Genomic DNA, 14145 nt, shown 5'->3' on the forward strand with positions numbered 1-14145 from the left:
TGCAACCAGAGTGGAGAGTCCAAACTATCACAGGAGCCTTTCAATGATACAATAACCTTTCCTGGGTTTCGTATCACTGCTGGATTTGAGAGGCTCCTGCCTGTTTGAATTCTGCTACTTGCTCATTGTGGTTTGGGTCAGTAAGGAGATTTATATACTGCTATATTCCAGTACCTCCTCTGCTTTTCTTGCTAACCAGAAACTCTTGCCTCTTCATTATGGATGCCTGCTTCTTTCTTCTTTTTGTCTTTAAAATCCCTACCCTATAATCGTACATGTTCATGTCCATTGCAGATGGAAAGTCTCTTAGAGAGAATGGAAAGTGCTTCTGTTCTGTTCTGTTTATAGCAGTGGCAGAAGGAAACAAAGCACTTGGTGACCTGTGTTCTCCTATTTACTGGTGGCCAGTACAGCTCCCTGAACTTCGCTTTTCAAAAATCAGGTAACCAAGAGAAGCATCAATCACCTTTTTCCTGTAAAAGATTGATACCTTAAATAAGTGCTTATGAAAGAATCTGTAGCATTTTTGTCAAATATATGTATATAATACTATTTAAAATCAAGAATCTACTCAGGTGGATAGCAAAAGTTTTTAGAGAGCTCTTTCATTTAGGAGAATACTTCAACATAAAGAAAAGCATAAATATTACAGATTTATGTAATGGATGCTTTGTTGGAGCAAAATGGAGTACTATTATATGCACAGCCATTTAAAAACACAGCTCACCGTATGGAGATTGAGGGGAAAAAGGGCAGGTTTCATCTTCACTTGGCCTCTTAATAGTTGAGGTAAGCCTTGAATAAAAGTACTTGGAAGCAACAGCGAGCCCTCTATAGTAGCTATGCAATAGCTTTTTCTATTCTCTACTGACAATGAGTTTTAAATGTCATAAAGCAAAGGAAACGGCCATGTCTGAGAAAGCATCTTTTTATGTTCCAGTTTCATGAGGGAGTTTTAAAAGTATATTTGAAATAATAAAAAATAATTCTTTATTAGTATTGCAAGGTTTTCTGTTCAGTACCATGGATTATTAGCCAGGAATGAAGGCCACATTTTGATGAGCTAGAAGAATTTAGAAGATAGGTGGGAGAGCTGGAGATGATCACTTTTACACCAGCACCACAGCCAATTCACTGCATTGCCCTGGACAGGGAGCTTTGAAACTTGTTGGTGACTAAGATAAAACTGGCTTTTGCATGGTGTTTTGGCCTGAAAGTATGAAGAAATGGAGACCCAGTGCCCATGAAATCGTCAGTTCCTATGGTTAGCTACTGTCACTGAATTTCAACCCTGCCTTATTTTGATTATTTTGGCTTTTTCTACCAAAACTCAGTTCTTGTAATGCCTGTCCTCTCCCAGATTAAACAGATCTTTCTATCTATTTTCCAAGAATTCCAGACATTACATTTGCTTTTTTGTCCACTGTTGAGTACCAAGATCACAATCTCTTAGAACCATCACCATTTCTTTATGGTGACTCACCTTAGAGCCACCACCGAGCGTGTAAAGCTGGATATTTCCTTTTTCCCACTTTGGGCTCATCTGCTCTTTCCCCAGCTGATCAGTCAGTGTCACAAAGTCCCTGGGAAGTCCACATGACACTGGCAACTCACATTGGCACTTGGGCAGGATGCCAGGTGTGTGTGCCAAGGCAGGGAGTTTTATCTCTCATTACCTTGGCTCTCTTCTGTATCCTTTCTGGCACCCACAAGCTATCCTGATTGGAACTGCACTGTTCTGCTCTCCTTTGGGCTCAATTGATACCTGTACATAATGTTAAAAACTTGTGATTGTCTTTCCTGGTCCTTCTTGCTGTCCTGGTGATGGATTCCAGAGGCCGCATCACCTGCTCAGCAAAGAAACCAGCTGGACTGCAGACGGCTGACACATGGCCAGGACAAAGCCCCAAGTGTGTCCCCACAAACATGATTTATAGGATAAAAGCACATCCAAATAGACTTGGAAGAAACACCATGGACCGTGTGGCTCTTAATAAATGGGCTGAGTTGCAAAGGGTTGAATCTTCACCTTGAAAATGGTGGGCTTTTAGGCACCAATAAAAAGTCCTTGTAAAACAATGGGAGTCCTTCCAGTGGAGAAGTAGTACTTCCAGAGTGGAAGCTACTGATTATGACAAGGGTGCAAAAGCACTGTGAGATCCAGGCCACCAAGACGGTGGGATGAAGGTGCCAGCAGTGATGGCTCCCGAGACAGAAATCTGTTTCATTGGCTGATCATGCCAAATCAGTGGCCTCAATTAACAGTTTTTTAATTTCCCCAGAGAATCATTACTCAGAAATATTCAATGCTTTTCACTCCCTCCCCTGTACTTGATATTTTGGGTTTATTGCAAATTGTTCTCTGTCAGCCTTGACAGCACTTGCAAAACCAAGTGTATGTTTTGGCTTAGGTAACCTGAGTTGCTCAGTGGTGTTTCTGTCCCTGATATGGTGAAATTGTAAGCAAGCCCCAGGCAAGCATGGGCCCAAATATGAATCAGCATGTAGGTGACTTTCACATTCATGTCAACAGATTAGTCACAACAGCAATACTAAACTGCAGGCTGTTGGCAGATAGAGGTTGCTAAGTTGGTGAGAAGATGTGATTGAAACAGATCCATTGATACACTTCTGTCTTCAGAAAACATATTGCTGTGTTCACCCAAGATGGGGGAAATCTACCCAAGCTACTCATGCCTGCTTTGCCTTTGGTTCTGAAGTTCTGACTTCCTGATCCCAACCCCATTTGGCAGTGGGAGGTGTTCAGGCTGGTCCTGCTGCAATAAATCCCAATGTTAACTTCACAAGCATTTCCCCAGATGTTTTTCTGGAAGAGGAAGATCCTTAATCTTTACTGCTGTTCAGCTTCAATCTTTACAGATGTTCAACTGCATGGTTTTGTTACATGAAGAATCTGATTGCTGGTCCTTTTTCCTCCTTAAATCCACAATACAAACCCAGTATTTATGCTTCTATCAATCCTGCCCATGGCCCTCAGTGATACAAATCACCCCCATGAAACACAGGAAAGATGTTTAATGTGGTTGAAAGCTAGGGAAGCAAACGTCAACATACATTACTACACTACTGCTAGGGATATCTTTTCAGAGCACAGTGTCACAGTGGGGAATGAAGAAACATCTGAAGCTGCTGAAGCAGCAGGCTATAAAAACAATGACTTCACTTAAGCAAGACTAGGATGTCAAATACAGATTCTTCTTTTAAAATCTTTTTTGTCATTATTTCACTTCCATTATTTAGTTTTACTTGTTTCTTATTTTATTCTGAAAATAGTCAAAGTATGAACCTGCACTACCAGCAAGCTCCGAGATAAACCCTTCAGAAAGAAAAAAATCCCTTACTTCCATTGGAAGACAAAAATCCACACGACATTCTGTTTAAATGCATTTCAAAGATAAGGAGTGCTTTTAGTTCTACAGACGACTGCTGTCAAAAGTAACTGCATTGATACCAGCATCGTTACCTCTCCAGCGCTGTAGCTACGAAGTCGCTGCAGATGCTGCCTGTGAGTCAGGTGATTGGGGAGACGGCCATTCTGCAGGGGGATCCTGGGATCTATGAAGGTGGTAGCACGGCTGTTGTGGTCAACGAAGAAAGACTGAAACACAGGGGAATAATGGTTTTTTGTAAGATGACTGGCAACACTGTGGTGATATTGTGGGATCATAAAGTGAAAACCACTGGCTACTGTGTGTCACAAATACCCTGTTTAGGTACAGCCCATGGAAGACATCTGTAAATGACAGGACTTTCTTAGTCAAAGCTAGAATAGCTCTTGGCAAATACCTGAAGCTACGCAGGTCAAAATCATGTGTAACGGCCATGTGGTAAACAAGAGAGAAAAGAATGGAACACTGCTTTAGCCTGTTCAGTGGTTCCAAAAGTCACTTAGCAAGGCTTCACTGGAGGCAAACACCCTAAGCCAAATTTTGCAGTTATGACAGATCTAAACTATGACTTAAACTATTTTTAATAGTCCAATGTTGAACCCATAAAAAATTCCACAGAAAGCTAGGGGTCACCACTATGCTTCAAAACATTTGCTCTTGAAGCTTTTCTCTGCTTTTAAGAAAACTGTGCTTGCTGCTTGTGTTGTTTAAACCAAACCCCCACAAATTTTGAGTCAAGAAGGAAGGAACCTTTGGTAATCATGTAGCCCCATGTCCTGTGTTAAACAAGTGATCCGTTTTATTGGCACCCTTACCTTGCCTTGCTGGTCAGTTTTTATCTCCCAGCCACGAGGAAGCTCCAGTCGGGTATCAGCAAACATATTGATAAAATTTACCAGGTCTCTGTTGTGCTGATAGCGCTCAAAATTGCGAGCATCTCTACGGATCTTCAGAATCATATGCTTCAAGCATGTACTGTTAGTGAAGACTCGATAGGCACTCTAAGAGATGGAAAACAGAAGTGAGGAAAACCAGTTCTGATGTCAAAACAACATATTTGGTTATTTCATGGGACATATGCCCAAAGAACTGAAACAAATCCTTCTAGAGTAAAGAATCATTTCCATCTCACTGTTTTGATTTGAATGACTACTTCACATGAATACCTAGAATTAAGAAATACAATCTGGAAAGTGAAATATCCCAAATGTTATGCACAGTTCGCTTGTGCATAAACTGCCTTTCTAATGCACTCCAAACAGATAGTGAGCTAAAACACCACACACTCAGGATGAATGTAGCTGTGCCTATTTCAGTGCTTTCACTGGTGAATTCATGTGTGACTGGATGAAGCCAGAAAGATGCAAAGATAGTTATGAATGTGTATTTATGCTATAATTCAAATCAAGATGCATGCGATAGGATTCATGAACTTAAGAGGACTACAGTGCAGATGTCTACATCTAAGCTTGCCACTTTATGGTCACTTCATAGCCACAAGCCAGAAACAGACACTTTAAATTGTCTATTTCTGGAAGATAGGAATCGTTTCCTGTAAGTGAGTGTTTGTTTCTCCAATGACCACAAAGCATGTCAGATAGAGATATTTTCATGAATCAGATGAATGCCACCCCTCGGGCAGCTCGTTAATATCTCACAATGGTCATTAAATACACCTCCTAGAAGAACATGCCCTGGTGCGGTTCACAAGTGAGTTAGCGTTGATCTGGTTGCAGAGTAAGGACCAAAGTGAACTCTATTTGTTGCCACAGTGTATTCAATAAAGCACAAACCACACTTTTTCTCACCTACATGCTACTCTTGGGATCTTTCACTTCAGGGGAAAAGCTCCTCAACACAGGGTAGGAAAGCTTACAAAAGCTTACCTCTAGAGAGAAAATGAGTGCATTGGTTCTGCTGGTCAGCCCGAAGGCTTTAATTACTCACTAGAATAATAAAGGATACTGCAGGACTTGTGCCTCCAGTGAAGTGAGTCCCAGCGTGCATACCAGTAATCTGCCCAGAGAATCTGACCTGGCAGCTTTTAATTCTCAATTTTCCAGTACTTTTTAATGCATCTTAACCACTATAATGCACTAAACATTGGCAAATATTATCTTTATTATGTAAGGCTTTATCAGGGTGGTAGTGCTGAGAGGAGAATGCTCCCTGTAGCACAGGGTCCTTAATTATAGCAAGGGTTTGGTAAATGTTATGAAATCACAGAGATATAATCTCTGCCCTAAAGATATGACCTGGTTATAACCTGGGAAAGCTTCATGGTCACGAATGGGTAAGATCCCAGCCTACTCCACGACAGAAGTTGTATTTTGATCTTGTGTGTGATCAATGACTGTCTGAGTATCTCTTAGCTGCACTAAGGGAAACAAAAAATGTAATGTAGTTTTATTCCTCCATGGAAATAAAATATCTGAAAAATTAGAGCCTTTCCCTTTTAGTTCTAACTGTGAGATAATATTTTCCAATCCCCACTTCATTGGTATAATTAATAGCTTGAGATTTTAATAGGCGCTTGTGGTTAAAATATTACAACCCTGTTAAGCCAAAAGTTATGTGGGCCATTATTCCTGTACAAGTGGAATCTGTATGACCATTTGACAGATGTTTCAGTAGATCATTCTGGCTCTCGCGGAGACAACTTTATATAGCTCAAACTGAAGGCCTCTCTTAGCTTTTTTATTTCAGTGAGAAATAAAACTGGGATTCAGTCCCTTGTGAGCTGTTCCTTACACCACTATGGAATCAGTTGCTTATTTGGCAAAAAACTATGCCAAATGAAAATGATACTGCTCCCGGCTATAAATCATCATATAGCAGCACATCAATGGAAGACTTCATGACTTTATATCACCTAGTTCAGGTAATATCAGATGAGTTAATATATCCCTTCCTCTGTGGATTTCACAGGCAATAATCTCTGGCAGATGGAGACGGACAGCTGGCTTAAACCCGCAAAGCACTACAGCCAAAACTTGATGCCTATAGTTAGCAAAAAACTCTGCTGATCAACTCCTGAAGTGCTTTCATTTCTTTTCCTTTCAAAAAGAAAGGTCATCCCTACCCAGAAATGGATGACTTTCCAAATATTCCCAAGTCTTGTGTAGATGCCTAGCTGAGCTACGTTCAAGATATGGGGAACTAGAACTGCATCTCCTTGTGATATTTCCCTATCTACTTCCTCCTTGTTGTCCTATCATAAAATTTTTCCACTCTGCTCCAGGTTTGCAAGAAAAATTACAGATTTATTGCATTAATGGCAAAAGAAAAGTTATTTGAATTTTGAGAATTCATTCTCATTCTTGTGTTTTCCAAAATAGCTACACTGACTCAAGTCAGTATTTCTTTCACTGCATTATGCCCACCTTATTCTTGGGAATGCAAACTGTGTCAACTAACAGTGTTTTCTCTTTATTTCCCTAGGAGTTGGTGGTATCCGAGTAAGATTTCTCCGGAACATGGCTCTAAAGGTAACAACCTCACTCCCTGCAGCAACAGACAACAGAATCAACCGAGCTGAAAGCAAGGGTTCCTGCTTATTCTGGAAGGATAACATTAATGAGCTTCTCTGTACCAGGAAATTCCTTGTATGAGGCAGAATTCCAGCAAGAAAGTCCTTGGAGCAGCCTGTCTATACTGTCCCCAACCTGGTCTGGTGCTCAGAAAGAACAACTGAGCCCCGAATCATGCAGCTCAAATTCACTGTGCATCCTCCCTGCAAGCCTGGGGTGCAGCACCTGTATTCAGAAACCAGTAATGTGAGAGAGCAAATCATAATTACTCACATAGTTTGCATGCAGCACAGTGAAGAACTCAGGATTCGTGATGAACTTCACAGCTGGAGACTGCAGCAACAAGGTGATTTTTTGAGAATTCACAGGAGAAAGGGAACCTTCCCTCCTAATCTCTGGACAATAAACACAAACAAGCAGCAAAATCCTATTAATATAGTGGCAAGTGCAGTCATTATTTAACCTTTAATAAATGGCTGCAAAAGTGATAGTATAAAAAAGTCACCATCCTGCTCAATGCACCTTCCTTCTTTGTGTCTCCTAGACAAGTCTGCTGGCAAATCAGCACTTTCTCCTTGTGGTTAGTGGTGCAGTGCAAGGGCAGAAGCTAGACGCTTTTGTGTACTGTATGTTATAATACTCTGTGTCATATCTACTGCTGTCTCTAAATATTGATGTGATTGCAACAGACTTACCAGCTGATTCAATTCAGTATTGTCACCCAGGTCCTGACTGTTCCCCCCACTGCTGATTTTAGAGAGATCTGATTTCCCAATCCAGCCTGATGAGGTTTGCCAGCAGAAAGCATGTGGTAGAGACTGGGTTAAGGAAGCCCCCTCCTCAGCCACTCACATCCATGCTTGTGCTGCAAAGCATTGTCCTTTACTAGTAATTGCACTAGTTTAGGAAAGCCCATGGTTTTGGAGACTTGTACGGTCAAGAAAACAAAAACAGACACAAAGGGATTATTTTTAACCTGTATCAACTCACAAAGCACGGAACTGAGCATTTGAGAATGTAACTCTTTAGAAGTAGGAACTCCTTGACCTTCTACAGCCACCAGAAAATACTTCCTAGCATGGAATTATGGCTTCAGTGAGCAGTTCTGGTGTTTTCAAATGCAAGCCAACTTTTATTTGTCGTCCGAGGAAGTCAGATGCAGACATTATCAACAGAATAAATACAGATTCCCATTTTCTTTTCTTCCTGCTAGACACCTCACATTATTTTATCCACTTAAAACTGCAGACTGGATCCACTGTTAAACTGCTGTAACTGAGTTAAACTGATGTCTACTGGCTTGGATTAATGTGCCTAAATTGTATTCCTTCTGACACCTTCAGTTAAAAGGCAAACAGCAAATGTATCATACTGCAGCTTTTTCTTATTCTAGTGTGATTATATCACCCTTGATTTTTTAATTCTTGGCTTTATACAATATTGATTTCTTCTTTTAAAAGCAAAGCAATTACCTATACCAAAAGCAATTACCTAATCATTTAAGATGACATATATCATACTCATTAGGTCTTCAGGGTTAAAAAAGTGAATGTTACTTAATAAACTGACTTAAATACTTACTGGTAGCAATTCCTATTGACTTACTATTTTATTATGTAGGCTATGATAGCAAGTGATTACACGTGTTACAAGTAATGACTGCATTACTTTTAAGTTAAATACTAATAATGCAATGTGTATCTCCTTTCCATTTCACACAGAGGAGTGGGTTCTCCCTATAAGATCCAGCATAGGTAAAAGGCTTCCATAAATTGCAGTACAAAGGATTGTAAGGAAGCTTTGAATATCAAACTTTAAACAGTCTTGGACAAAATTGATTTTCAAGCTATAATTACATAATGGATCAGAAAAATAAACAGGCAAAACCGAGTATTTTTCTAAACTTGTTAAAAAAAATTAAAACTGCTTCTCTGTGTAATTCTTCCTATTCAACATGGAACAACAAGAAAAGTCAAGGAGATGTTGTGCTGGTTCTTTCCCTTTGTCAATGCTATTTACAGAGGGATGGCAAAAGGATGGCAAGAAGTCAGACTTCCAGCAGACAACACAGAAACCAAAGTTAGGTGGAGGTGAGAATGATCCAAAGGAAGAGAACTCTCTGCTCATTTTGGTGATAAGAGTTCTCAAAGTAGACAGCCATTTTTGCATGTCCACAAGTTGCAAAGCAGTCACTAGAGTGATTGCTGGTGTTTCTCACCCGAAAAACTTAGGCTATGGTTTCACAGATGTTTTAAGAAAATATGACTACCACCAAAAGGAGCAGAAGAGTTCCCTGCCATCCCATCCTGCCCTGGGTACATGTTATCTTCTTTGTAGTGACACTCTTCTTATCTGGTCACCTAATGAGCTGGATGAAAGAACTAATCTGGCTATAAACAAGGTCAATTACAAGCAACAAAGCCTTTTTCATGCAGGTCAGTTTTTTGCTCTGGTATGGGGTCTGGTCAGGTAAGTTAGTGATGAGCAAAAAAACCCAGCTGTGCCTCCTTCAGTGGCAGCTCACACTTACTTACATCAGCTCATGGATATCACAAAATTGCAGCTTTAAACCCACAGGTATTTCACACTTGATGCCAGAGTTGCTGCAGGTATGGGCATATGTGGCAGTTCAGAAGCCATGCCTGGAGAAAATAAACTGCAATGCCCTGAGACAAAAAAATCACACTGCAGCAAAAGTAAGACAGGGCTGGTTTTGTAACTGCTAAGGTATAAAAACCAAATGTCTTTTACATTTTAATTTCAAATAGCCCTTTACTAAAGTAAAAAATACTTTGTCTGTCTCAGTAGCTGTTAAAAAAACTGAGGCCCTTTGTATCTAGCTTCCTACCTGTAGCTTCAGATCTAAAACCTGCAGCTTCAAGCACAAACTTTTTTCTTTTAACTAGATCTTGTAATCCAGTACAATAAAGTTCCAGTCTCCCATATAAATGCAGATTTTCTCAGAACTGAATGCCACCATTGAATGGCACTGAACATACACCACTCAACAGCTTCCCCCATACCTGAGCTTTGCTGGGAAGGTTCTGCCTCAGAGTCACTTCCTCCTCCAGTGGGAACTCTCTCCACCCTGTTGTTTACTACAGCATCGTCTTCAGTCCGCTCTGTGGCAATAGTTCGCTGGATATTTTGGTACCTGCATACATTCGGAGAAAGGAACAACATGCTTTAGTTAACAGAAGAGCTTTCTGGTCCCTTCTCCCTCAACAATCAGCACCGGTTTTGAATGACTCCATAGTTCTATCTTGATCATGCAACAGAGTAAGAGTACATCTAATTTCTCCCCTTCAACTGATGCAGCTACTCGCACTTGGGCCAACCATTACTCTGCTAATATGTCCTTCTGCACTGACTGACAAATAGCTACAGAGAGTACAAAGCAAGGAATGCTCAAAGGTCAAATTTAGACAGGTATTTAGGCTACAGGTTGCTACAAGGCTTCCCTTTAAAACATCTGGATGTCTGCAACCTGAATCTACTGGTGGATCATGGTTCCCCCCCTCATTTAGTCTTATGGTAGCACAACCAATGAAGTAAGGATCAATCCTGTGATGCACTGAGTACCCTTAAATGTTATGACAATGTTGGATGCACATGTTCATCCCTAAAAAGGTTATTAAGAGTGTTCGCAAAATGTTTATTACGATATTGCACAGCCAGCAGTTGGGAACACTTCCATTTTAGTAGGCAATATGGAGTGTAAACTAGTAGGTAGTGTGACCCCAACAGCTACAATCTCACTGATATGACAGCCACAGGAAAATAGAGTAGGATATAACACATGAGCTGAGTGAACAGTGTGAGGATGTGTTATGTTGGAAATCAGTGGGCTTGAGCATTTAGTTTGTATGGCGACTAGTTGCAGAGCAAGGAAGAGGAAAAAATATAAAGATATGAAAACAACAGTGAGGAGGATAACACTGTGGGAATAACCTGAAGTATTTTGAATTTGCACTACACAAAACAAGTTCTAGTTAACTTGTTCACTCACACAGAAGATGAGTAAGATGAGAGATCAAGGTTTCTTTGGTTCTATTGACAAGCTATGAATAGAAGACATATATTGAATAAAAGAATATATTTTATATACAGAGACAAAGACAAGCAAAAGAAAGCAACATGAAGAGAAAGAAAAGAAAGAAAATAGGCACTATTAATCATTTTAATTAGGTTTACTCCACCCTAGTATTTTTAATCCTTATTTCTGGATTGCATTTCCATACGTATATAGACCAGAATAGCTTTACTGCCTGCCTTTAATCTGATCCAGCATTGCTTGTCTCTCATTTTCCTGTCTTACACTCTTTTTACTTTCCTCAGCCCAAGTTCTGACTTACAAATTTCACTTCCTTTCTCTCTCTTTATTTATGCATGCGTTACTCCAAATCAGAAGCTAATCAGGAGTTAGCTCCTCAAAGTGCAAGGGATCATCAAAGACAAGCAGTTAGGATTTGGCTTTTGCATCTCTCAACAGACATCATCTCCAGTAGCTCTCTGCAATCCAATCTTAGGCAGATGGGCTGGAGGTAATTAGGAAAAATTATTGAAGTTTTAATAGATATATTCTAAAGCTTTCACAGTACTATGTGTGTCCCCAGTACTCAAAGTCATGTGAAGCTACATTTTGTGCATATTCTGACAGTTTAAGTAAACACCCATCTTCACAAGGAAACTCTGATAGCAGGTTTCCCAACAACATGAAGTTACTGCAGCTTTAAATCCTCTGCTTTAGACCTATGTTTTACATTTTTATTCACTTGACTGCAGGCAGTTGAATGAACTTTCCATTCCAGCACCCTCCAGTTTTACAACACCCACATGCAACAGAGAGGGGAGGAAAAAAAAAAAGGGAGTTCATATAATCAAGGGATATAAGCACATATATAAACCCAACCTTGCAGATTCAATTTAATTAGATGGTAGAAAATCCCTGTTGGCAAACCTTACAGAGTAACCCTAGCTGTATGCCAACAAAAGGCTACACTTTTTTTTTAGGTCTCTAGACTATAAAATAAACTTCTATAAATACCAGAAAATGCCACAGTTGTTGGAGAAAACATTGAAAGTGCAAAAGTTATGGGAATGCCTCTGGAAATTGCAGTCTCCTATCAAAATGATTTGTCAAAGAAATGGAGGTTTAGAAATACCAGTGTGTGGATGTCTTATAACTATTTGGGTTACCATTTATCGTGTCATTCGTACCTTTTAGGTTAATGCAAAGACACATCTAGATGTACACATGCTGCAAAGCATCTTTCCAACAGAGCTTGAACAAAAGGCTGTTATCTGGTTTGCTAACAAGTAAGCAAGTCAAATAGTGCTATAGAAAATGAGCAAGAGTCTTTAAAATAAGAAGTATGACTGTCTTCTTGGAGTTTGCCCAACACCTGGATTCCAGTTTTGCATTCCCTGTATACTCAAGTGGCTAGTACAGCTAATGGGAGCACAAAAGGAAAGCAGGACTAGGCTCAATCACAGCTGTAGGGTTTATTTTCTTCAAGTTGAGTTTCCAAAGCTTTGTGGTTTTGGCTGGGCTGGAAATACCAAGCTTCCTTGTAATATTTTGGTCTTTCCATCCCCTTCCACAAATGAAACCAGGAAGCTGGAAAGCGAGTAGATTGGTTTGAAAAGAAAAGTCGCCAAGTTTTCTCAAACTGCTAAGCAATCCTGAGTCCAAATTTTGTTTGAGGTTAGAGCAAAAGTTCAGGCTGCTGCTAATTCTATCAGCAAGGTCTATGCTTGCTGTTGCCTCACCTAAAATGATTCTTGGGTACGTCTGCTGAAGAGCATTTCAAATAATGAAGTTTTATAACAAAACAGTCTTTCTAAAACGAGTGCTTAAAACAAAGTCTGATCCTCCATAGTGCTGAGAATAACCATTTATGAAAAGGGGTTTTCCTCACAATCCTGAAATCTGGAGAGATGAAATAATTGAGATTAGTTTTAGGACAACAATAATTGAAAAACTTACAGCAGCCACGTTGAAAACACAGCAGTAACTTGCCATTGGACAAACACTCAGAGATCTAGTATGAATCTCTTACTAGAATCTTAGGAACTGTTCCCAAAATTGGGAACAATAGGAGACCTCTGTATTCAACTTCTCAAACCAACTGAACTCTTTGGAAGACAGCAGAGAATCGTCAGCTTTCTTCCTCTGTCCCAAGAAGCCATGACAGTTCACACTAAATTAAGCTGCAAAGTGCTTGGTTTCCAATGGAACATGGGTAAGGAGAGATATGTCACTGCTGAAAAAGCTCTATACATCTCACTTTGCAATTGGATATGTGAATACTAAAACTAGACATATTCAAAGGTCAGTCCCCTTAACTGTGAATTCCCAACCCAAACCCATGATAATCAAGTCATAACCATGAAAGCCAGGCAGCCTGCATGAAAACGTGGTATAATCAATTTTGAAGCAAGGAGGTCACAAAGACAAATGTGATTAACCTGCATTAACTAACAGAATGGTAAATTCCCAGGTAGACTCTCTCAAGCACTTATTCCTTTCCTGGCTGTGCTGCACTTACATGAGTCCAAACTCAAAAGAATAACACAAATCAAAAAACCAAAACCCACCAACAAAAAAGCTGATGTATATCAACCATGTGCTGGGCTGCATCAAAAGGAGTGTGTCCAGCAGGTCGAGGGAGGGGATTCTTCCACTCTTCTCCACCCTGAGACCCCCCTGCAGTCCTATGTCCGGCTCTGGGAGCAACACCACAAGAGGGACATGGAGCTGCTGGAGTGAATCCAGAGGAGGCAACGGAGATGCTGCAAGGGCTGGAGCAGCTCTGCTCTGGAGCCAGGCTGAGAGAGCTGGGCTGGTTCAGCCTGGAGAAGAGAAGGCTCCTTAAGGGGAGACCTTAGAGCAGCTCCCAGTGCCTAAAGGGGCTACAGGAAACCTGGAGAGGGGCTTTGGACAAGGGCCTGTAGGGAGAGGACAAGGGGAATGGCTTTAACCTGGCAGAGGGGAGACTGAGATTAGACATTAGGAAGAATTTCTTCCCTGTGAAGGTGCTGAGGCGCTGGCACAGGGTGCCCAGAGAAGCTGTGGCTGCCCCATCCCTGGCAGTGTTCAAGGCCAGGTTGGATGGGGCTTGGAGCAGCCTGCTCTAGTGGAAGGTGTCCCTGCCCGTGGCAGGGGGTTGGAACTGGGTGAGCTTTAAGTACCTTTGAACCCA

At 40.7% G+C, this 14145-nt stretch overlaps 1 protein-coding gene across 10 annotated transcripts in view; it reads right to left on the reverse strand.

Moving 5' to 3' along the window:
• Positions 1 to 14145, reverse strand: part of HECW1 (HECT, C2 and WW domain containing E3 ubiquitin protein ligase 1) — a 246136-nt gene that overhangs the window by 45389 nt on the left and 186602 nt on the right. For all 10 annotated transcript variants that reach the window (XR_008975135.1, XM_057431266.1, XM_057431262.1 and 7 more), the window contains 4 exons: positions 9964 to 10094; positions 7214 to 7335; positions 4226 to 4411; positions 3485 to 3619 (listed from right to left, as the gene is read on the reverse strand). Coding sequence is in view for 9 of the 10 variants with exons in the window: in XM_057431266.1 (XP_057287249.1) it covers positions 3485 to 3619; positions 4226 to 4411; positions 7214 to 7335; positions 9964 to 10094 (574 nt within the window). In the remaining variant the exon portion in view is untranslated. The remainder of the gene's footprint in view (positions 1 to 3484; positions 3620 to 4225; positions 4412 to 7213; positions 7336 to 9963; positions 10095 to 14145) is intronic.

This window comes from Pezoporus wallicus, unplaced genomic scaffold (genome assembly GCF_028554395.1).
Source record: "Pezoporus wallicus isolate ANWC-B61680 ecotype Strahan unplaced genomic scaffold, APGP_CSIRO_Pwel_v1 scaffold_11491, whole genome shotgun sequence".
Taxonomy (NCBI): Eukaryota; Metazoa; Chordata; class Aves; order Psittaciformes; family Psittacidae; genus Pezoporus; species Pezoporus wallicus.